The sequence below is a fragment of the Orycteropus afer genome, unplaced genomic scaffold, assembly GCF_000298275.1.
Source record: "Orycteropus afer afer isolate SDZICR_OR568_19922 unplaced genomic scaffold, OryAfe1.0 scaffold00217, whole genome shotgun sequence".
Classification (NCBI taxonomy): Eukaryota; Metazoa; Chordata; class Mammalia; order Tubulidentata; family Orycteropodidae; genus Orycteropus; species Orycteropus afer.
In genome coordinates, this window is record NW_006921804.1 from 2,847,915 (window position 1) to 2,868,783 (window position 20,869).

Below are 20,869 nucleotides of genomic sequence, written 5' to 3' on the forward strand. Positions count from 1 at the left end.
CATCTCAACCTTGGCCACCAGCTCAGGCTCTGCTTCTACTTCAGGCCACCCTGGCACCGCCACCTCGGCCACCAGTCCTGCCTCTAGCTCAGCCACCAGTCCAGTCAGCAGTGTGACCATGGCCACAGCCACAACCACCACCCAAAGCAGCCCAACATCCAATACCATGAAATCAGCCAGCACCTTACTCTCCACCACTAATCCACCTGTCACTCCAGCCCACACTAGCATCTCAACGTTGGCCACCAGCTCAGGCTCTGCTTCTACTTCAGGCCACCCTGGCACCGCCACCTCGGCCACCAGTCCTGCCTCCAGCTCAGCCATCAGTCCAGTCAGCAGTGTGACCACGGCCACAGCCACAACCACCACCCAAAGCAGCCCAATATCCAGTACCATGAAATCAGCCAGCACCTTACTCTCCACCACTAATCCACCTGCCACTCCAACTAACACCAGCATCTCAACCCTGGCCACCAGCTCAGGTTCTGAGGCTACTTCAGGCCACCGTGGCACCTCTACCTCGGCCACCAGCCCTGCCTCCAGCTCAGCCACCACTCCAGTCCAATATGGCACCTCCGTCAAGGATACCACAACTACAGTTGACAAGAGTACTCCATCCTCAGTTCCTAGCCACCACTCTGATATTCCCACTACTCCTGCCAGCCACAGTTCCAGAACTATTTCCAGTAGCATTAACCATAGCATAGTTCCTTCCACCTCATCCAATCATAGCACTTCTTCCCAATTGTCTATTAGGGTCTCCTTCTACTTTCTCTCTTTTTACATTTTGAACCTTCAGTTTAATTCTTCCCTGAATGATCCCAGCACCAACTACTACCAAGAACTGCAGAGAAACATTTCTAGATTGGTGAGTATCTGCCTTTCCTCCACCATGCTCCCTTGAAGCAGCCAGAACTCAAGCCACTAGCATCAAGCCTGAGTCCTTTCCCTCTCACTCCAGTTTTTACAGATCTATAAACAAGAGGAATTTCTGGGCCTCTCTAATATCAAGTTCAGGTACAGTTCTGGACAGTTTACTCTGTATGGAAGAGGGTGGTTAGCTGTTGGCACATCTGTGGAAAGGGCTGGTACATTTTTTGGGGGGGAGGGGCACAAGCTGAGGCAGAGGTACTCATTTCCCTGTGACCAGGCCAGGATCTGTGGTGGTAGAATCGACCCTTGCTTTCCGAGAGGGCACTACCGATGCCAACAAGGTGGAGACTCAGATTGTTCAGCACGAAACAGAAGCATCCAGATATAACCTGGTCATCTCAAGAGTCAATGGTGAGTTCACTTCCCCAGCTGCAGCGCAGCTACACCAGGGGCCCTCCTCCAGAATCTGGGCTCCTGCTCTTTCCTCTGAGCTGGTGGGAGAATGGTCACCTCCTTTGGGAGACAGCCCTGAACACTGTTTTTCCTTCTAGTGCATGAGGTGCCTTATTCTTCCTCTGCCCCGTCTGGGTCTGGGGTACCAGGCTGGGGTATTGCTCTGCTGGTACTGGTCTGTCTCCTGGTAGCACTAGCCATCATCTATCTCATTGTCCTGGTAAGTACCGTGTCTGGCCTTGACCCAGTTGTCCTGCCAGAAGGAGCATCAAGAGCCACCATAACCTCCTGTTTCCCCAGGCTGTGTGTCAGTGCCGCCGAAAGAGCTGTGGGCACCTGGACATCTTTCCAACCCGTGACTCCTATCACCCTATGAGCGAGTACCCTACCTACCACACCCATGGGCGCTATGTGCCCCCTGGCAGCACTCGACGTAGCCCCTATGAGGAGGTGAGGATGGTCCCTACAGGCTAGGGGTGGGGCGGGGAAGCAGGGTACTAGGCAGGGGTCCTAAGGGAGTACTTGAAAAATTGAGAGCTTGGAAGAGATGTGGCATGAGGTAAGCAGCGGAGGGGCTGACAAGGAGGGGAGTAGTAGGTCTGAAGAGTTCTAGGGGAAGGGTTTGGGGAGGAAACCAGGAAAGAGGATTGAAATCAAGAGGGAGTGTCCCATTACCACCATTCCCAAAAGGTACTTTCTGTCCACACACTGCTTGGCCGAGCTAGTGCCAGGGCTGGTGCTTGCTTGGCTGCCCAGAGGTGAAGTGGGTGGGGCATTGTGCCCAGGGAAGCCTTTCCTGCAGAGGTCAGGAAGAATGAGCACCTTTGCTCCCACTCATCTGCTAAGAATGGAGGGTGGATTGAGAAAGATGGGGATGGGGATCTCAAATGTGAAAGAGGGAGAAATTTCACCAAGCCAGTGTGAGCCTCCTTCTTTCCTCTCCGGCCTTTCCCTACCCAAATCCATGCCCAAACCAAACCCACTGGCATCAGGTTGATTCCAACTTATGGCAATCCTGCAAGGACAGAGTAGTGCTGCCCCCTAAGGCTTCGGAGGCTGTAAAACTTTATGGAAGCAAACTGTCTCATCTTTCTCCCACAGAGCAGGCTGGTGGGTTTAAAATGCCCACCCTGACCTTTGGGTTAGCAGCCGAATGCTTTAACCACTTCACCACCAGAGCTCCTTCCTTTACCAACAAACCAAACCAAACCCACTGCCATTGAGTCTTTTCCAACTCATAGAGACCCCTGGGTTTCCCAGGCAGTAAATCTTTAGGGAAGTAGATTGTCCTGTCTTTATTCTGAGGAGTGGCTGGTAGGTTTGAACTGCCAACCACCAACCTTCTGGTTAGCAGTCAAATGTCTTTGGCACCACGCCACCAGAGTTCCTTCTCTTTTCCTACAGGACCTAGTAAATAATTACTGTGGCCACCTGGGGCTAGAATGCCATTCCTGGTGGGGGAGGAGAGAAGAGTTTCGTTTCTTGCTTCCATTTGTCCTTCCCCTGAGGATCTCCCTCTCCAAGTTTTACCCACACCCTTTCTTGAGCTGGAGGAGCAGAGAATGGTGGGAGAAAAGGGCAGGAAGGGAGGGCATGGAGGCTGATTAGAGCCACAGGGAGGGAGAGAAGGGGAGCAGAGGGAGGGGGAGAGCCCTGTTTACAGTCACCTGGCTGCTGGTGGGGCCTGGCAGGTGCTCTCTCCAAATTAACCCTTTGGGAGCTGGCCAGGGCCCTGGACCTGTTACCCTAGTCTGGGCAGTCACCCAGGAGCCCTGGGTAAGTAGCCTGTCCCAGGAAATCCTCTGTCCCTTACCCTGAGTCCCTTCTCCCTCCCTGCCCCCCAGGTAACTGCAGGCAATGGTGGCAGCAGCCTCTCCTTCACAAATCCAGCAGCCACTTCTGCTGACTTGTAGGGACATGCCTCCTGCTGAGTGTCCAGCCGGTGTCTGTCATCTCCCTCAGGTTCCTCACTGCCAGAGCCCCTCCACTGTCTGGGCTGGTGAGCTGGGGGTTCAGGTGGGCTGCTTACAAACACCCTCGGAGGCCCCACTTAGTCTCCTAACCCATCTGAGCCCTGGTGAAGCCCATCCCTGCCCCAAGGGAAGATGCCTGGGGCAGAAGTGCAATGGCAGCTCCCAGACGGACTGACCCAGAGGGCCCACAGATGGGGGTGAAAGCCTGAACTTGGCTGAATAAAACGTGGGCCTCCACTGGCTGCCAACTTCTGATCTTTCATCTGTGACCCGCAGAGATAAGAGAGGTAGTCAGGGTGGATGTGGCGGTGGGCTGGTGGTGCCTGGAAGGGGTCTCTGGGGAGCTGGACTAGAGGAAAGGAGACAAGAGGGAGCAGGACTCATTTAAGGAGAAACTAGAGACATGGAGGGAGGCAGACATTGGGGTGCAAGGGTGGCCCGTGGAAGATTTGGGGAGTCACCTCTCCCCTGTCCCTGGAGCTCAAGAGGAAGAAGGAAACGAAACCTAGACTGGTTCAGGAGGGCCTGCATGACCGGAGCCACCTGGCGCTCGAGGCTGTGCCTTTTCCTCCAGCCTAGGTTTCACTCTGGCCAGCTTTGGCCTGCGCCCTCCTCTCCCTTTGGCATGGTGCCCTCAGGCGGCTCTATTCTTAGTTGCTGGGGTGTGAAGTAAATCCTTGGGCAGTGATAACAGCACAGAGTCAACACAGACTCGATAAGTGGGGGTTGGGTTGGATTTGGTTGGATTGGATTTGGGTGCTGGCGCCAGGCCTGGTTCCCTCCCTTCCTTTTGCCCTCCCTCGCTCCATGCCACCCCACCCACCCACCTGCTGACACTGATGTCCACTCCCCAGCACCTGGGAATGGGGAAGTCGTTCTGGTTCCCTGGCTTCTTTGGGCCCAGCATGGTGCCTGTCCCAACTACACAATCCTAGGGGCTGAGCATCACTACTTGGACAGTGTCTCTTGGTGCTGATGCCAGCAGCTGAAAAGATGCACCCCTTGGCAGTCTTGGTTGGCTTGGCTGGGGTGGATAGTGTGGTAGGGGCTTGGTGACCCTGGCTTGGGGGACTCCCTTCCTTCAGGTGCTACCCGGCAACCCTGCCCTAGAACAACAGTAGGGCACCATGGATCCCTCCCAGCTACCACACCAAGGACAGAAACCAGGAGGAAAAGTTGGGCTCAGGGAAGGCAGAGAAGTGCCTGGCATCACAGTTTATTGTTTATAAACCATGACAATAACAGCTGTTACCTGGCACAGGACTAGCAGTGCCCACTGCAGGGAGGCAGCAGTGGACACCTGAGGCCTTGCCTGGCCTAACCCGACGGGGACATCCAGCCTCAGCTGGGGGCCCCAAGGGAGCCTTGGCACGTTGGCATGAGTGTGGGATAGGTAAAGCATGCAAGGAGAGGAAGGTCATATGGGGCATGCGGCTGGGGCATGAGGACCCAAATAAAGCAGGATGGCAGGGTCCCCTTTCCCTCATCAGGGAGTGCCTGGGCAGTGTCCAGCCCACAAACCTGCCTGCCCCATGGCTATATGTGGCTCAGCATCCATGGGACAAGGAGCTTGGCAGAGCAAAGGGAGAGCTAGAGATCATACCCAGTGTTCCAGGTGCCCACCCTCCCAATCAGCCTGGGAGGAGTACAGGACAGGGAGGAGGAATGGACTCTCTCCATGACTTTGGGTAAGATGCCAAGGGGAGGGCATGGGCAAGAGACGTGGTAGAGTGGGGGCCTGGGCTAACAGGCAGTGGAGAGAATGGGGCCTTCAGAGAGGTGAACAGAGGAGAGTCCCTTGGTCCAGAGAAGATCCTGGGGAGACACAGACACAGGGTACAGGGCAGGACTGTGTGGTGGGAAGTTTAGGGGAGAAGCTGCCGGGGGAATAACCCGGCACCAGGATGCTTGGGGAGCCAGGGCCCAGGACGAGCCTAACTCCAGAAGAAGAACCTGTAAGGGTCAGTCCAGCTTGGCGAAACCTCCAATGGTGACCTTCCTCTCTGGCTTAGTGCCCACAGGCTCCTGTAACTGTACCGCGCCACCCCCTATGAAGCAAAAGGCAGGGCATACAGGCCCGGAGCAGTCCAAGGGGCACTCCAGAAGCCCGCGAAAGGACACAGCATCCAGGAAGGAAACCCGGCCCCGCTCGTAGTCCAGGCAGATGCCCAGGCGGGGTGGCAGGGGAACTGTGCAGCTGGCCGCTGGGCCGTCCCTCCCTGTCAGCCCAGCATTTGAGCTTGCCCCGGATCCCAGCAGGATCTTGCCCATGCCGATGGTGAGGAAGGCAAAGGGTGGTGATGCCTCCACTGTGGCATCTTCGGCACCGCTGTCGTGCCCACTGTCTGGGTCGTACCTGTAGGAGAGGGTGTTGGGTAGGAGGGTGTTGGGGGATGGAATAAGAGGATGGGGTATGGGGTACCAGAGGGCTGAAATGTTGGAAGAATGGAATATAGGGGAGTAAGGAGTTGAAGAAATCAACTTTGGGTGTTGAAGAAAAAACATTCTAAAGAGATGGGTTAGAGTATTTATAGGGTTGGAGGTTTGGTTTGGTGAGAAAAAGACATTGAGAGGAAAGCACAATGGCAAGAGAGATGTTGGAGGGGGAGGAAAGACAAGGTGTGGATGAAGCACCTTGAAGAAATGGGTGTTTATCAAGAAAGGAAGGTGGTGAGAAAAGCAGTGTTTGGGATATCATGATGGGGGGTTTGGAGGCTTGGATGATGTTGGAAAAAGGCTGAGAAGGGATGTTGGGAAGGTGGGTGTTGAGAGACATGAGAGCGAGTCAGTGTCATAGATGAAGAATGTTAGAGAGATGATAGGGTTTAGGAAAGAATTGGTGTTGGGAGAAAGCATTTTGAAGAATAGGGTGCTGGGGAGAAATGGTTCACAGAAAAGCATGTGTGGGAGGGGTATTCAAATAGGATGTTGGGGATAAAAGGGAGATGGAGATGGGATGTTTCAGGGAAGAATTTTAGGATGCTGAGAAAAGATGTGGGTGAAGGAGGCATTGGAGAGAAACAGTTTTGTAGACGAGTGTTGGAAATGGGGTACTGGGGAGAAAGGACATGGGGGCTTGGAGGGATGGTATGTTGGTCCTACATGACAGGTAGAAGGAAGTAGAGACGGCTCCCTCTTCTATCATCCCTTTCCCCAACCACACACTTTGAAATTCAATCCTCAGAGCCCTTTCGCTGAGTCCACATCTCCCCTGGCCACAAGTCTCCCAGCCTGGCTTCCATACTCCTACCATCTCCTCCTGATACCCTCCCTAGCCCTTCCCCAGCAAGTCTGGCTCCCACCCCATGTCCACCCCACCCCCAGCTCCCACCCAGGGCCCCTGCACCCCTTCCAGAGCGGCCTGACCTGGGGCTGATCACATCAGGGGCACCCTGGAAGCTTTCTTGAAGTTTGCTCTCCAGCCCGACGCCCACCTTGACCAAGTAGGAGGCTGGGTCCACAGCACAGGCCCAGTAGCTGCGGCCCTGGGTCACAGCCACGTCACCCAGGACCACGTCCACACTCAGGTGGCAGCCCGTCAGCAGCCGCTCGGCAGCCAGAAGCAGGGGCAGCCCTGGAACACTCCGTACAGCTCGCTGGTCCTTGCTGATGGCCAGCCGCTCTCGGCTTGCACCCCAGCGGCCATCGAGGAAGAAGTGCAGGACTGGGGAAGGGGGGGGAAGGGAGAGGTTGAGACAGAAGGACTTCAGGGACAGACATTGGTACTGGGGACTGCAGGTGTCAGCACAGGACACTGGGAGATGTCAAAACAGAATAAATTGCCAAGGCGCTTAGTCACCAGGAATGGGCAGAGGGCACAGAGAAGCAGGGTCTGGGGATAGGGCATGAGGGGCATAAGAAAAAAAAGGGGCATTCCAAATGGGCCTGGGACCCCAGGCAAAGTTTTAGTGGTGCCTGTGGGCATAGAAACTAGTCTCCCGGAGCCAGTTGAGCCATAGTGCTTTTTCCATCCCCTTTCCCAGGGCTGGGCCCAGGGACAAGTCTCACTCTTGTTCTATCCCCCTGGTGACAGTTCTACTACCGTTGCTCACACTTGGCCCTTACACCCAAGTCCTACCTCTTATGCCCCTCCTTGAATGGTAATGTGCCCCTATCAAGTGGTGTAGAGCCTAAAGCATTTAACTGCTAACCAGAAGGCTGGCGGTTCAAACCCACCAACCACTCCTCAGAAGGAAGACTGGGAAATTACTTCCATAGAGATACTGCCTTAAGAACCCAAGGAGGGGTCGCCATGAGTTGAAATCAACTTGATGGCAGTGAATTTTTTGGTTTATCATGCCCACACCTCAGGTTCCATGCTATTTTCTAAATAGTCACTTTTCTAACATTTACTGAATGCCTACTATGAGCCAGAAACTACACTAACACTTGACATGTATCACCTTCTCCCAGCAACCCTAGGGGGTTTCTTTTTCTTCTTCCCATTTTATAAAAGAGGAGCCTGAAGTTCAGAGAGGCTAACTAACCTGCCCAAAGCCAGAGTTGGTAAGAGGTAGAGCTGGGATTTGAACCCAGACAGTCTGACTACAAAGCTGGTTGTGTGTGACCCATATGTTGTATCACCTCTGCAGTGCCCACCCTGAACCAATGTGGGTGCCTAGGCCCCTGCATGCTCCATGCCCTTCACAGGGCCACTCATGCCTGCCTCACTGTGCTCACTGTCATCTCGCTCACCAGGTGCTGGGGGCGTGTGCAGGTGCACATCTTCACTGTACTCGCCATAGCCGGCCTTGTTGCAGCCACGGACACGCAGCACATACACAGAGCCTGTGTCAGGGTTCTCCAGCAGGGCGCTGGTGCCCCTCACCTCCTCCCGCCGCTGCCAGCGGGTGGGGCCCGGCTGAGCGGGCACATCTGTGCGCCGGAACTCAATGGTGTAGTGCCAGGCAGGTGGCGAGTGAGGGGGCAGCCGCCAGCACAGGAAGATTTGGTCGTAGGCAAAGGTGCGCTGGGTGTCAATGACGGGCGCCTCGGGCACTGTTGGGAAAAACAGTGGGGTCAGTCAGAGCCTGGCCACTGGCCTGGCATGGAGGGAAGGGTCAGGCAGGAAAGGGGGAAAGCAGCGGGAGCCGGGGGGTGAGTGTGGGTGAGAGGAGGCTGGGGCAGAGAACCATCTGGACAGTGGAGGCCTGCAGGGCCAGGCCAGAGGGACACCCACAGGATCGGCAGGACAGAGCCAAAGGGCAGGGAGAAAAAGAGAGGCAGGAGAGCACTGGGCAGGGAGCCAGGAGGTCTGTGTTCTACTTCTGCCACTGTCTCATTCTGGCCTTAGGTAAGTCACTTCCCCTTCCTGGCCCTGTTTCCTCCTCTGTCAAACTGAAGGGATCAGACCAGATAAGTACTGGGAGTCCTCTAGCTTTAACATTCTATGAGTAAAGAGTAGCTCCAGAGAGACGCAGGCATTGGCCACTGGAACCCAGGCAAGAGGGCACTGAGTAGGAAGGAGGGGGAGCAGAATTGGGAGGGAGAGGTAAGAGTCAGGAAGATAGAAAATGAGGAAAGCTAAAGCTTGGGGGCAAGGTGGCAGTCAAGGGAAAAGTCAGGAAGTCCAGAGGGCAAAGGTCACAAGGGCAACAGGGCAGAAGGGCAAGTGCCAGAAGAAGGCAGAACAGAGACAGGGCAGTAGCCACGTGGGAGGACCAAGAGGTCAGTTTAAGGTGAGAAAGAGAATGAGGCAATGAGTGGGATGGCCGAGCTGTGTGGGAGCGGCAGGGGAGGTTAGGGTAGGGGGCCCGGCAGGGGGCAGGGCCCCCGGGGCAGGGCCGCTGACTTGCCTGGGGTGCTCCGGAGCAGAGTCCGCGGTGGCCACAGCCTACAAACAAAGAGAGGGAGAAGCAGCGCTGAGCGCGGTGGGACAGTGTGGCAGGGTGGGCTGGGTGGGTGAAGCGGCTGGCCAGACCAGGCAGGAGGCCGGGGAAGGTCCCCGGTGGGCACTGCCCCCCGGGCCCGCTGCTGGGAAGGAAGGGAAGAAGGCTCTGGTTGGGCATGGGGCCTGGCCACCTCCTTACCTCTCAGGAAGTTAAGTTCCGTCAGCAGCTTCATCTCACGCCCAACATCCAGCTGGCAATGGCGGAAGGAAGAGCTGGCAGCTGGCCGGAATGTCTGGAGGGCCTCTGTTGCTCGAGCAATCCTGGGATGGGGGCAGGCAAGGGTCAGGTAAAGCCACCTAGGCAGCCACCCTTCCCATTGAGTCCCCCTTGCCTGCCCTAGAGCCTAGGCTTTTGCTTTGGGTTTCTACCTTGCCTCTTGGGACAAGCTGGGTATCAGTTTGGTCTCTTGACAATGTTCAGAGCCCCAGGTCCCCACCTGGCAGTACTCTGGACGTCATATAAGATGCTGGCTACACCCACGATGCCCCCCAGGAGCCCGAGCCCCCGTCCCACACCTCAGGTACCTGTTATGTAGCTGCTTGGCTGCTTGCACAAAGCAAGGCTGGTCAGTTTCCTTAAGTACCTCCTGAGCGTAGCCCACTAGACCCGAGCCATCCAGCAGGCTCCGGTGCTCCTGGATCTGGGCACTCAGCCGGGCCAGCCTCTCCTGCTGGCATTCTTCAATGGCCTGAAGCAGAGATGCCCGCTTCTCCTCCAGCACAGCCCCCAGCCCTCGAACCAGCTGGGACACCTCTTCCCTGGCCTGCTGACCACTCACCTGTCCAAAGGGAAATACTCACATGACCTACTATTTCCTTTGGAAGCACCTGCATAGCAAGCATCACAAAGGATTGGGGAAATCCTACCTACCCATTTCAATAGTGTCTAGCTTATGGTTATAAAAGTGCTTGAATACTCAAGTGGGCTCAATTCCTGATCATTTGTGCTACCCTTCCTGAATGCTCACCTTATAATCCTGATCCATTGAGGACCCCACTGCCCCCAAATAAAAGACGCCATGACTATACTCATGTCCACTGGCCTCTCTGCCCATCCCTATGTTAGCTGACTCAAGCAATCTGGCAGGAGGTAACACAGCAGCACTCTAGCTCCCACCTCCAGGCATGGGTGCCATCCCTAGCAGTCAGGTGGGCCTGCAGGCTTTTGAGCTATGTCCCTGGGGCTGTCTGAGCTTTCCCTGTCCTGAGCTATAGCCACCCTGCCCCCACTGCAGCCCCAGGTACAACCTGACCCAGGACATTGGTGTTCTTGCCAACCTGGTTTAACCAGAACCTCACCATACATGGACACCCCCCTGCCAACCAGGCTTCCTGAACTTGCAACCAGGTAATTGGGCTGTGACGACTTACACTCCTTCCTGCTCTACTCCCGGGCAGAGCCCAGGGCTCAGGGTGCACCTCCATGCCCTCCCTCACCTCAGTGTGCCTCACAGTCTCCTCCAGCTCACAGATCTGGGTCTGTACCGTGTCCTGGTTTCCCAGGATGTATGTCAGGCTCTTTGTCAGCTTGTCCTGAGGGGGAAGAAAGAGGTGGGCATCATGCCCGGCCTGGCAGAAGCCAGCAGTTGGGAGGAGGTGCAGAGGGGATGAGTGCCAGTTAGCACGGGCTCTGTTTAATGAGGAGGGGTCCTCACCTTGAGGGCCTGGTAGGCGCTGAGCACTGGTGTGATCTTGTGCCCACTGTGGGTGCGCCGCACACGGCAGAGTTGGCATACTAGCCGCTGGCATGTCTTGCAGTAGTGGGTCACCTCTTCCTTGTGGTCTGGGCACATCAGGCCCTAGGGGCATAAAGAGCAATGAGATAGTCAGCCAATGGTATAAGGGTGCTGACCTACCACAAGAGCAGGTTGATGCCCTCTCTCCACTGGCAGGTGCGGTGGAGTGGAGCTCAGGCTGGTGGTGCTCCACAGTGCCACCTGGTGGTACACACTTGCATCAAAAAGAGCCTTTCCAACAGTCTCCAAGCAATGCCCATTTCATCAGCATTGCTCCTCCCTTGGTCTACCTCAGGAGGATGCGTGGTAATAACAATAATTGTTGTTGTTGTTATTTGCCGTCGAGTCGGCCCCGACTCATAGCGACCCCTCCTTGGGTTTCCGAGGCAGTATCACTACGGAAGTAGGATTGCCCAACCTTCCTTCCGAGGAGTGGCTGGTGGATTTGAACCGCCAGCCTTCTGGTTAGCAGTCAAGTGCCTTAGCCACTATGCTACCAGAGCTCCCAATAACAATAATAAGGATGATAATTAATCTTGGCCTTGTAGTTAATAATTAACCTTGTCAATGGTTCACTGCTGTATCCCCAGCGTCTAGAACAGCACTAGGTGCTCAATAAATATTTGTTAAATGAATGAATGTGCACAGCCCTTTTTAGTGTACAGATAACTTTTGCAAACATTATCTCATGTGATCCTCCCAACACCCTGCAGGTGTAGATATTTCAGGGCAGATATCATCATCCCCACTTAGCAGACAGGGAGATGGAAGCTCAGAGACATTGAATGTTTTGTCTAGGGACTTATACGGAGAAACCCCTGCCCACCGCCTTTCTGTCCTTTTAGAAGCCATCTGGTCCCTGCTGCTCTTGGGTGGGATGCAGATGTATATCCTGCTGGAGGACACCCTCCCCCCCAGCCCAGCCCAGCCACGTCCCTCCTTCCCCAGGCTCTTCAAAGGCTGGCTCACCTTGGGTCGGAAGGAGAGGGTGGGCAGGGTGGGCTCATGCTGGGCCTTCTGGGTGCCCCAGGGGTGAAAGAGCTTGAAGCACTCATTGCAGAAGGTGGCCCGGCACTCGGTGCAGCCTTTGGTGGCTTCGAGTGGCGGGGGCTTGCACAGCTGGCACAGGATGGCGCCACCTACACTCACACTCTGGCGGTACCGCTCCACCACACGCTCTAGAGTCAGGTTCCGGAAAAGTCCTGCCAGGCCCCTCTCCCCCAGCTCCACATCACCCTGGCAGGCAGGGCATGGGAACACGATCACCTGGGGGTGCAGAGCGCCTCGCTTCCGCCCGGGGTATGTCCCAAAGCCTGTGATGGGCCAGGAAGACAGAGTTACAGGTGGCTGGGGGTGGGAGGAAGTTTATTTCAATTAAAAATTTATATTTGTATTGTGCCAGAGCTCATTTCTCATGAGAGCCTGGAATTGAGCAGTATCACCACCCCCAGAAAGAAAGACAGATGCCCCTAACCAGTGATGGATCCCTTCTATCTTCATGACAGACATCCTAGCACTCCCCACCCCCACCTCACAGACCATAGCCCCACCTGACTTAAGCAGCCGGTCCAGGCGGTCTGGCTTGGGGAGAGTTCTACGGGAAAGGCGGGGGCTGCGAGTGGAAGGGGTAGAAGCAGGAGAGGTAGGCTCGGAGCTGGGGTCCCCACCATGGCCTAGATAGCCCTGCTGGCCCAACACCTCCCGGGCACAGGCCTGGCATACATTGTGGGTACAGGGCAGCACCAGTGGCTGCTTGTACATCTCTTGACACACTGGGCACAGCAGTTCCTTTTCCATGTTCTTCATGCTCGTCTGTGGGAGGACCAGGAGAGTGGGTCAGAGGGATTCTCGCCAGGACCCTCAGCTGCCCTTAGAGACCCCAAGTGTGTCAAGAAGGGGCAAGACAAGTAACCTGCTGCCTTTTCCCAGCACCTGCCTCAGACCTTCCCAGTCCTCTCTCTTCAGTTTCCCTCTGTCAGAGCTTTAGGCCCACAGAGAAGGGATGGTTGGCGCTCCTGCCTCCCCCAGCCCCACCCCCTTCACTCCAGCTGCAGCAGCTCGGCAGGCACGCATCCCCCTCACCTGGCCATGGCCCCATCCCCCCATCTCTAGGACGCCTGCCCCCGGTGCTCCTTTCAAGGACACCGCCCATTCTGCAGATCTGTGCGGACCCCCGCCGATCTTCTCTCTCGCCCCCCGCGTGACTCCTCCCCACAGCCACGCGCCGCTTGATCTCCATCCTGCACCTCTCCCCATCCGTCCTCCTGCCGCGGTTCTGGCCTGCGGCCGCCCCAACCATCACACCTCATCTTTCCCTGCCCTATCAGCCTCCTCCGGTCCCCCATACGAACCCATTCCCCTCTGCCCCGCACCTTCCAGCCCTCCTGCCCCCTCCCCCAGCGCAACCAGGCTAGCGACAACCCCCTCCCCACGCTAGGGGGAGACAAGCGCCCCACCTACTCGCCCCCTCCCCACCGGAAGTACCCCTCCTCTTTCTGGTGGCGGGGGTCCGCAGGCTATGCCCCACCCCCCACACCTCACCTTGGTCCCTCTCTTCGCAGCCATCCCGGTCAGGGGCGCAGCTGACACAAAGGAGAGAGGGACTGGGAGGGAGGGGGAAGGAAGTGGTGGTGGGGGAGCAGGGTTGGCACCGCCCCTGGGAGAGCCGGGCACGGGTTGTCATGACAACTGCAGGCTCCCAGGCAGCCCTGAGTGGGGGTGCGGAGGGGTGGGGTTTCAGGGAGGGTCCAAATTGGGGACATCATCCTGGAGAGGGCCCTTCATCGCACCTCACCTGTTCTCGGTTTTTCATTTTCCAAGCTCACACCCGCCCCCTCTTCGTAGCATAGCCCCTCTCCCTTGCAGCCCCAGCCCTGGTGCACAGCCGGCCGCTACCCTCAGCCTACCCGCCGCGTCTGGGCAGTTCCTTGCTCGCTCCTCACACCCCAGCAGACAGACGCCTTCACGGCACTCACCCCTGTGCTGCCCCGGGATTACTCTTTCACACCTACATCCCGATTTCCGCCATCACCAGACCCCTGTCTACATCCCATCTTCTCAGATCCCTACCTGTTCAAGGTCCCGGCCTTCCCTGGACCCCTGTACACCCCCTCCCTTTCCCCTCGACCCCATCTGAACTCACACTGATGCGGACCAGTGCATCCATGATGGAAGTGAAGGTCTGCATATCATCACCCTCTGCCATGGCCCTACTGTGCCTGGCGCCCGCCCCTAGGTGCCAGATCCCGGCTGCGGCTGCGAACCCCGGACTTAATGCAGGAACTCAGTGGGGGTGTGGGGAGGGGTGGGGGTGAGATGTCACTGCGCATGCTCCAGGGACTAGCCTCGAACAGCGCCTGTTGGAGTGGGGGGTGGGAAATAGTTCTCCCCACGTGGTTCTCCGAAGGCGGTCTGGGGGTTGGGTAACAAGAAAGAGTATCTGAAGGGGGAGCCATCTCTTATTTTCACATTCTTCACTGAACCCTAATCTTACTAATGCAAAACGGGTAGCTAGTTTCAGAAGAAGATAGGCTCTCGGGTGGAAGCATTGGATTTTGGTTTGGGCAAGGGTCCACGGGAGATGTTGAGGCAATGATCATGGGGAATGGAGGTTTGAGGAACAGTCTCTGGAGGAGACATAAATGGTAAAGATGGACTAGAGGCTATTTGCCACGGGCTCAGTAACTTGAAGAGATTAAATGCAGCTTGCACTGAGGAGCAGCAGCAGATGCACTTGGTTACAAGGAAAGGAGGGGGGTACCAGGGCGGTGGCCTAGATGCTCTTCGACGCATTATTTCCTCCCCTCCGTTAGAGGGCGCTGCGTCCAGATGCCGGGAGGGAGACAGGGGAAAACCTGGAAGCAAGGCTGCGTTCGGCTGACGCATGCGCACAGCCAACCACGCCCGGTTCGACTCCGGCTCTTTCTTGGCCAGCGGCACCGATTGGACCCACCGACGGGGAATGATGGGTAACGGGATTGGCAAGAGCCCTGGGTCTGACTAGATGGGGTTGGAGTTGAGGCGGGCCGGCTTTCCCGGTCCTTTTACCTTCAGAGCTGACGTGTCCTGGGTTCCAGGGAGCCGGCATCTCCATGAGACGGAAGGATTCCGGGTGTCCGGGGCTGGAAAATCATTGAGGGTCGCTGCGGGGTGCGCGGATTTGAGGAATGTGGCTGCAATCCCGGGAGTGCTTGGAGGTGGTCGGCCCCCCGAGCTCTGGGACTGGCCGAACCCTCATGCGGCTCGTGAAGCGGGGGGGCTGGGTCTGAATCTCCTTTCCTCTTCTTATCCCTTCCAGTGGTGGGTACGGGCACGTCGCTGGCGCTCTCCTCCCTTCTGTCTCTGCTGCTCTTCGCTGGAATGCAGATGTACAGCCGCCAGCTAGCCTCCACGGAGTGGCTCACCATCCAGGGGGGCCTGCTGGGCTCCGGCCTCTTCGTTTTCTCCCTTACTGTATCCTCTTCGAGGCGGAGCAGGGAGGGGTATTTGAGGTTGGAAGAGTGAACAGGCACACAGGCTTGTGGCCTTTCCCTTTACCCACACTGCTGTACGCCCATTCCTTGTCCTGTTCCTTAACTCCCTCAACCCAGGCCTTCAATAATCTGGAGAATCTTGTCTTTGGCAAAGGATTCCAAGCAAAAATTTTCCCTGAGAGTAAGTGAGAGTTGAGTTTGCACCCTCTCCTCTGTACCCGCCCCGCCCCATGAAACGATATTTGATTTCCAGGCGGTTATATTGTAAAGGTTGTTTGCTGTTAGTTGCTTTTGAGTAGATTGCGACTCACGGTGACTCCCGTGTATGCAGAGTAGAACTGCTCCTTGAGGTTTTCAAGGCTGATTGCCAGGCCTGTCTGCTGAGGCACCGGTGGGTGAGTTTGAACCCCCATCTTTGCTAGCGTTTGTAGTCCAGTGTTTAACGACTTGTGCCACCCAGGGACTCCAGAGGTTGTTTAGAGGAAGGAAATATGTTTCCTAAAACTGTCTGAAGACACATGAGGTCTTTGGAGCCAGCACATTATCTTGCTCTTGGAGCTGCAAGAGAAGGCCTCTGAAAGTAAGAAAATAAGTTCCCTTTGGCCACCTCCCAGGGATGCTTTGAGGGGAACAAGCAAGTTTGGGCTAATGTTTTGCTTCCATTCAAGGGGAGATTATTTGTCTTCACCAGAAGCAGGACTGAGTTTAGTGAGAGGTTCTGATGTGAAATTCACTCTTCTGGAGCCAGTGTATGTGAATTCTCTGTGAAGAGCCTAAATATAGGTACACCAGTTTTCTATGGCAGCAGGAATCCTGATCAAGCTAGAATAACTGTTAGATTATCTTCTGTTTGAAATTGTACTGCTCATGTAATTGAGAATTAATTATTTAGTGAGCATCAAGCTCATAGAATAAATGAGGTGTCAAAGCCAGATCACCCAAGGAGTGCTGCATGCTCAGAAACTTACAGCAGGTACAACCTCGTGAAAGTTTCATCTTGTAAAATTAAAACCTGTCACTTGCTATCATTTCTTTGCTCCCTCTAGGCCTTGTTCTCTGCTTAGCCCTGTTGCAGACATCCAGGGCTTCTCTCTGTTGGATTTTGTCTATGTCTTCATTTGCTTCTGGAAGAATCCATTACCAGGAGGCAAGGTTCCTGGCCCCCTTTGCCTGCCCTGCCCTCCCCATCTGGACAGGATAGGGCCTGTATGTCCTTGTTTTCTCCTTTCTCATCTTCTCTCCTGTCTTAACTTCAGATATCTTGAGATCCTTTCCTGCCTCTCTGGAGAGTATATACAGCTGCTGCCCATCAATACATGTCCAGGGAGCAAGGCCTTCAACTTCCACCACTGGCAAGCCAGTTTAATAAATTAATTCTCATTGGCTGGTGTGGTAATTAAGGTTGTGTGTCAACATGTCTGGGCCTGGTTGAGTATTTGGGCAGCTGGTGGCAGTTATTCTCTGTGATGAGACTGGCAATCAACTCCATGGTAGAATCTACCACGAGCAGCTGAGTAGCTGCTTTAGGGATGTGGTCTGCTTCCTGTATGTAAGCAGCAGCTTTGGGAATGGTCTCTAGCTTATGACACACTTGAACCCTGCATATAGCTGAACTGTTGTTCAGCAGCCTGCCATGCTGTGGTGATCTTGGGACTTTCAGTGGACTTGAATCAATGTCCTGCTGTGTTGTTTGGTAATATCAGGACTATGCCATTTTATTTGTCGACCTTGGGCTTGTTAGCTTCAGCAGCCAGAAGCTGTCTGAGTGAAGAGATGCCTCTGGCTTCAGTGGGCCAGGAGCAAGAGGCAGAGCTGAAGTCCAAGGTCAAGGGGCTTTCACCCAGCCCCTAGAGCCTGGCAGTTGAAACTTGGACTTCTAGACTCCAAAAACTGTAAGAGAATAAACCCCTGTTTGTCAAAGCCATCCCATTTATGTTACTTCTTTTGGAGCAGTACTAGGTAACTGAAAGAGCTGATTTCTTTTAAAAAGGCCTTAATCTTCAAATAGGACCAAGCCCAGACCTTCAGGCTCTGATGTCACCTCTCTTATTGGGTGAGGAAAGCCGGGTTAGAGAAGTTAAGTGGAATTTGAGGCAGAGCTGGTGAAGAGCATTCATTTCCCACCTTGATGTCCTGGGCATCATTTAGGCCCCCTGAGGTCCTTTTGCTGTTGCCATGCCATACTCCTCCACACAGGATGCCCAAGATTCAGAGGGCCTCAGATTTCTCTTAGAATTTACATATGGATGGATGCCTGGTAGGCCTGGTGGCTCAGTACCTAAGGTATTTGGTAACCAGAAGGTTGATGGTTCAAACTCACCGGCTGCTCCACAGAAGGAAGACAGGGCAATCTACATCCATAAAGATTTACCGCCTCAGAAACTCAATCGGGGTTGCAGTGAGTTGGAATCGACTTGATGGCAGTAAGTTTGGTTTTGGTCTGGAGTTTGGATGCCTGGTATTTCCATTCTCACCACTGCCTTCCTTGTCCCCTCTTGCCTCCTTAGTTCTCCTCTGCCTCTTGTTGGCTCTCTTTGCTTCCGGCCTCATCCACCGAGTCTGTGTCACCACCTGGTATGTGCCTGACAGCTGGGTAAGAGATGCAGCACCCTGGCCTTTGGCACTGGCTCCTGCCAGGCCACCTTCCCTGTACCTCCCTGGCCTTCTGCTCTCCCTCCTTTGCCCTTCCCCATTTTTCTAATCCTGAACCTGGCTTCTTTCCCTGATGTTAGTATCTGCCTTAGGAAGCACCAGGCTAGCCACATACTCACTGATGATGTCATCCTCTTTCTGTCTTCTTGTAGCTTCATTTTCTCCATGGTTGGTCTGTACTACATCAACAAGATCTCCTCCACTCTGTACCAGGCAACAGCTCCAGTCCTTACACCAGCTAAGGTCACGGGCAAGGGCAAGAAGAGAAACTGACCCTGATGTCCAATAAAGTTGACTGTTTGTGGTTCTGTGAGCTGTGATATGTTGTGGGCCTCATCTACCAATGCCTGCCTGGGTTTGAAAGATCTTAGGTGTAGTGGGCACCTACTTTTTACCTTGGGGATGGTGAGACTTTTCCTTTAAGGTTCATTTACCAAATATTTATTGTATGTCATCAGTGCCAGGCACATTACCAGGTCCTGGAGTGGCCTGTGCTTGTGGGAGACTCCCATCATGGAAGAAAAGTGCACAGATGACCTGTGGTCTTGACCTTTAGGAAAAGTGATAAAGGTGGTAATATGGAAAATCCTGTCCACCAAAACTGGAACAGAAAAATAAGAAGAGGCTGTCACCCCTACGCTGTGCCATGAGGTTCCATTTGCCACCTGGGGTACTCTGTTAATCCAGTCCCCCACCTCAGCAAATGACACTCCTGCCCCTTCTGCTCCAAGTCCTGTATTGGAATTCCCTATTCCAGCATGTCCACGTGCCTGTGTTTAGAAGACTCCTCAGGTTGATCACTGCCCCATTCTCTGTTCTGATGACTTCATTTTTCTTCTCTCTCATAGCCATGAAATTAGGAACATACTAAATTTTAGTACATAAAATAATAGAGGCAAGGCCACCAATCTTTTAGTCAGCCTCTTCTCAGGGAAACAAGCAAAATGGTTGCTCAGATCTTGGCCCCTCAGTGCTCTGCCATGAAGAGTGCCTCTCTGGGGTGCCTGTCCTTTGAGGCACCTAAGCACCCTCTCTCCTGCTGGATGGAATGGGCTTTAGGGTGGGCACAGTACCTTGGTCTGTTGTGTATTCCTTACAGTGCCTGATGTGGGCAGTAAAGACTGGTGGGGTGGTGGAATGAAAGAATGTCCCTTTCCATGGGAGGTACTTAAGTTAGGGGAAAAATTGAGTGAAGGTGAAGGACGTGAAAGAAGTCTGGTTCAAGGATTAGAGGCATCTCTCCCCTCCTATTTGTGGCGGCAACCCCAGACCCTTGTTCCTCGATCTTGGGGCTAAAGAGGGAATGCTATGCAGTTTGCTCGTTTGCCTGCAGAGGGCGCCGCGAACTCACAACTTTGTGCCAAAGAGGCACTATAGGAGTCTAGCAACACCTGTAAGCTTGAGGGCCGAGGAGGGGAGCTACTTGCTCCTGGGTCTTGGTGTGGATACTGACCTTGGAGGAACTGAAAGACTGACCAAGTTAGGAGGTCTGAAGCCCTGTCTTCCCCTTCTGGGCTGAGAATGGAAGCAGAGTTAATGGAGACCAGAGCCTCTCTGAGAAGGATGGTAGTTAATAGGTGTCGATTCATCTAGTGATGAAGGGAGGTGGAGTGGGGTGCGGTATGGGGAACCTCCAGGAGAGAGGAGAAGGTGCCCAAAATCTCTTTGGGATTAAACTGAGTGGCCCTGGACCCATGGAGAGACTGGCTTAGTTCTAGGTCTGACTTTATCTAACCTTGTTTTTTTCCTTCTAACCTGAGGTGGTAAGGAGCTCTAGTGGCGTGATGGTTAAAGCATTTGGCTGCTAAACCAAAAGGGCGGTTTGAATCCACAACCATTCCATGGGAGAAAGAAGAGGCAGTCTGCTTCCATAAAGATTTACAGTAGTGAAAACACTATGGGACAGTTCTACTCTGTCCTACAGAGAGTTGCCATGAGTTGGAATTGACTCCATGGCAGTGGGGTGGAAGCAGTAGGCAGTGCCAGTGCCAAGTCCTAGCCCAGGACACAGACATAGCCTGGGAACTGGCTACCTGGGGGCACCAGGCCTTCCATTAAGAGAACTGGCTTGGGTGGAACCAGGCAGTGAGCATCACATCAGTGGCTGCTGGGGGTGGGGAGAAGCTGGCAGGCAGGTGCCAGCTCACTGCCAAAAGGTTGTACACCTGCTGCTGCTTGGGCACCTGGGGCAGCGTGTGGCACAGGAATAATGACCCCTTCCTCAGGGATTGGGTGCATTTACAAGGCATGTTGGCGCCTACAGTGACTTTCCACCCAGCCTATCTCTGGGGTGCCTAGTTGCCAGCTACCTGTGCCTGACCCGCTAATTAACCCTGGCTGAGGTATCACAGCCACCTAATCACCATCATTAAGTAAGGGGGTATGAGGACATCATGGCTTCAGGAGACCTGAGGGTGAGAAGGTTAAAGGTGCTACCCTTCTGGTCCCACCGCTTCAAGCCTCTGCTCCACCCCAGAGGCTGGAAGCCTGGAGGAGAGAGGGGCGGTCCCCACCCGCCCCTGAGGACAGAGGGAAACCAGATGCTTCCTCCGGCTCCCTCACACGCGCCCCTGACACCCGCCAGCACCCGCCGCCGGCTCCGGAAACAGGAGTAAATAATACAGGAGGGGAAGCTGTGGACGCGAGTGGGAGGTTGCTGGGGGAGGTGCTCCCTGTGACTGGAGGTGATCCCCTCCCAACTAGAGGGTGGGAAGCGGAGGTCAAGGTTAAGGAGGCTCCCGAGCTGAGGCTAAGGTCCCCTAGGGCTGGCGCTATCGCGAGGGTTCACCCAGCACACAGGGCACGCCAGAGGGTCAGGGC

General features: G+C 54.8%; 3 protein-coding genes across 3 annotated transcripts in view; 2 read left to right on the forward strand and 1 right to left on the reverse strand.

Annotated features, from left to right (window-relative positions):
• MUC1 (mucin 1, cell surface associated) overlaps nucleotides 1–3,239 on the forward strand; it is a 4,373-nt gene extending 1,134 nt beyond the window's left edge. Inside the window, exons 3-8 of the mRNA XM_007948499.1 lie at nucleotides 664–868; nucleotides 962–1,017; nucleotides 1,151–1,284; nucleotides 1,425–1,546; nucleotides 1,627–1,776; nucleotides 3,171–3,239. Of these exons, the coding sequence (XP_007946690.1) occupies nucleotides 664–868; nucleotides 962–1,017; nucleotides 1,151–1,284; nucleotides 1,425–1,546; nucleotides 1,627–1,776; nucleotides 3,171–3,239 (736 nt within the window). The remainder of the gene's footprint in view (nucleotides 1–663; nucleotides 869–961; nucleotides 1,018–1,150; nucleotides 1,285–1,424; nucleotides 1,547–1,626; nucleotides 1,777–3,170) is intronic.
• Nucleotides 3,240–5,261: 2,022 nt separating this feature from the next.
• On the reverse strand, nucleotides 5,262–14,130 carry TRIM46 (tripartite motif containing 46). The gene is made up of 10 exons (XM_007948502.2): nucleotides 14,068–14,130; nucleotides 12,476–12,737; nucleotides 11,895–12,238; nucleotides 10,845–10,988; nucleotides 10,627–10,722; nucleotides 9,715–9,968; nucleotides 9,329–9,450; nucleotides 7,995–8,297; nucleotides 6,666–6,963; nucleotides 5,262–5,655 (listed from the first exon to the last, which is right to left on the reverse strand). Exons 1-10 carry the CDS (start codon nucleotides 14,128–14,130, stop codon nucleotides 5,262–5,264), a joined length of 2,280 nt encoding a protein of 759 aa, XP_007946693.1.
• Nucleotides 14,131–14,808: 678 nt separating this feature from the next.
• Nucleotides 14,809–18,322, forward strand: KRTCAP2 (keratinocyte associated protein 2). Its single transcript, XM_007948501.2, has 5 exons — nucleotides 14,809–14,893; nucleotides 15,223–15,377; nucleotides 15,515–15,578; nucleotides 17,905–17,971; nucleotides 18,202–18,322. The coding sequence occupies exons 1-5, from the start codon at nucleotides 14,809–14,811 to the stop codon at nucleotides 18,320–18,322; spliced, it is 492 nt and encodes a 163-aa protein (XP_007946692.1).
• Nucleotides 18,323–20,869: the final 2,547 nt, after the last annotated feature.

What these genes read in the sequence shown, in the direction of transcription:
- KRTCAP2 (XM_007948501.2), top strand. Translation starts at nt 14,809, where the DNA reads ATGCGCACAGCCAACCACGCCCGGTTCGACTCCGGCTCTTTCTTGGCC. An exon ending in CCACCGACGGGGAATGATGG is followed by an intron (nt 14,894 to 15,222) that starts GTAACGGGATTG and finishes TATCCCTTCCAG; the next exon opens with TGGTGGGTACGGGCACGTCG. An exon ending in TCTTCGTTTTCTCCCTTACT is followed by an intron (nt 15,378 to 15,514) that starts GTATCCTCTTCG and finishes CCCTCAACCCAG; the next exon opens with GCCTTCAATAATCTGGAGAA.
- TRIM46 (XM_007948502.2), bottom strand. Translation starts at nt 14,130, where the DNA reads ATGGCAGAGGGTGATGATATGCAGACCTTCACTTCCATCATGGATGCA. An exon ending in ATGCACTGGTCCGCATCAGT is followed by an intron (nt 12,738 to 14,067) that starts GTGAGTTCAGAT and finishes GTCCTCCCACAG; the next exon opens with ACGAGCATGAAGAACATGGA. An exon ending in CCCTCTCCTTCCGACCCAAG is followed by an intron (nt 10,989 to 11,894) that starts GTGAGCCAGCCT and finishes TTATGCCCCTAG; the next exon opens with GGCCTGATGTGCCCAGACCA.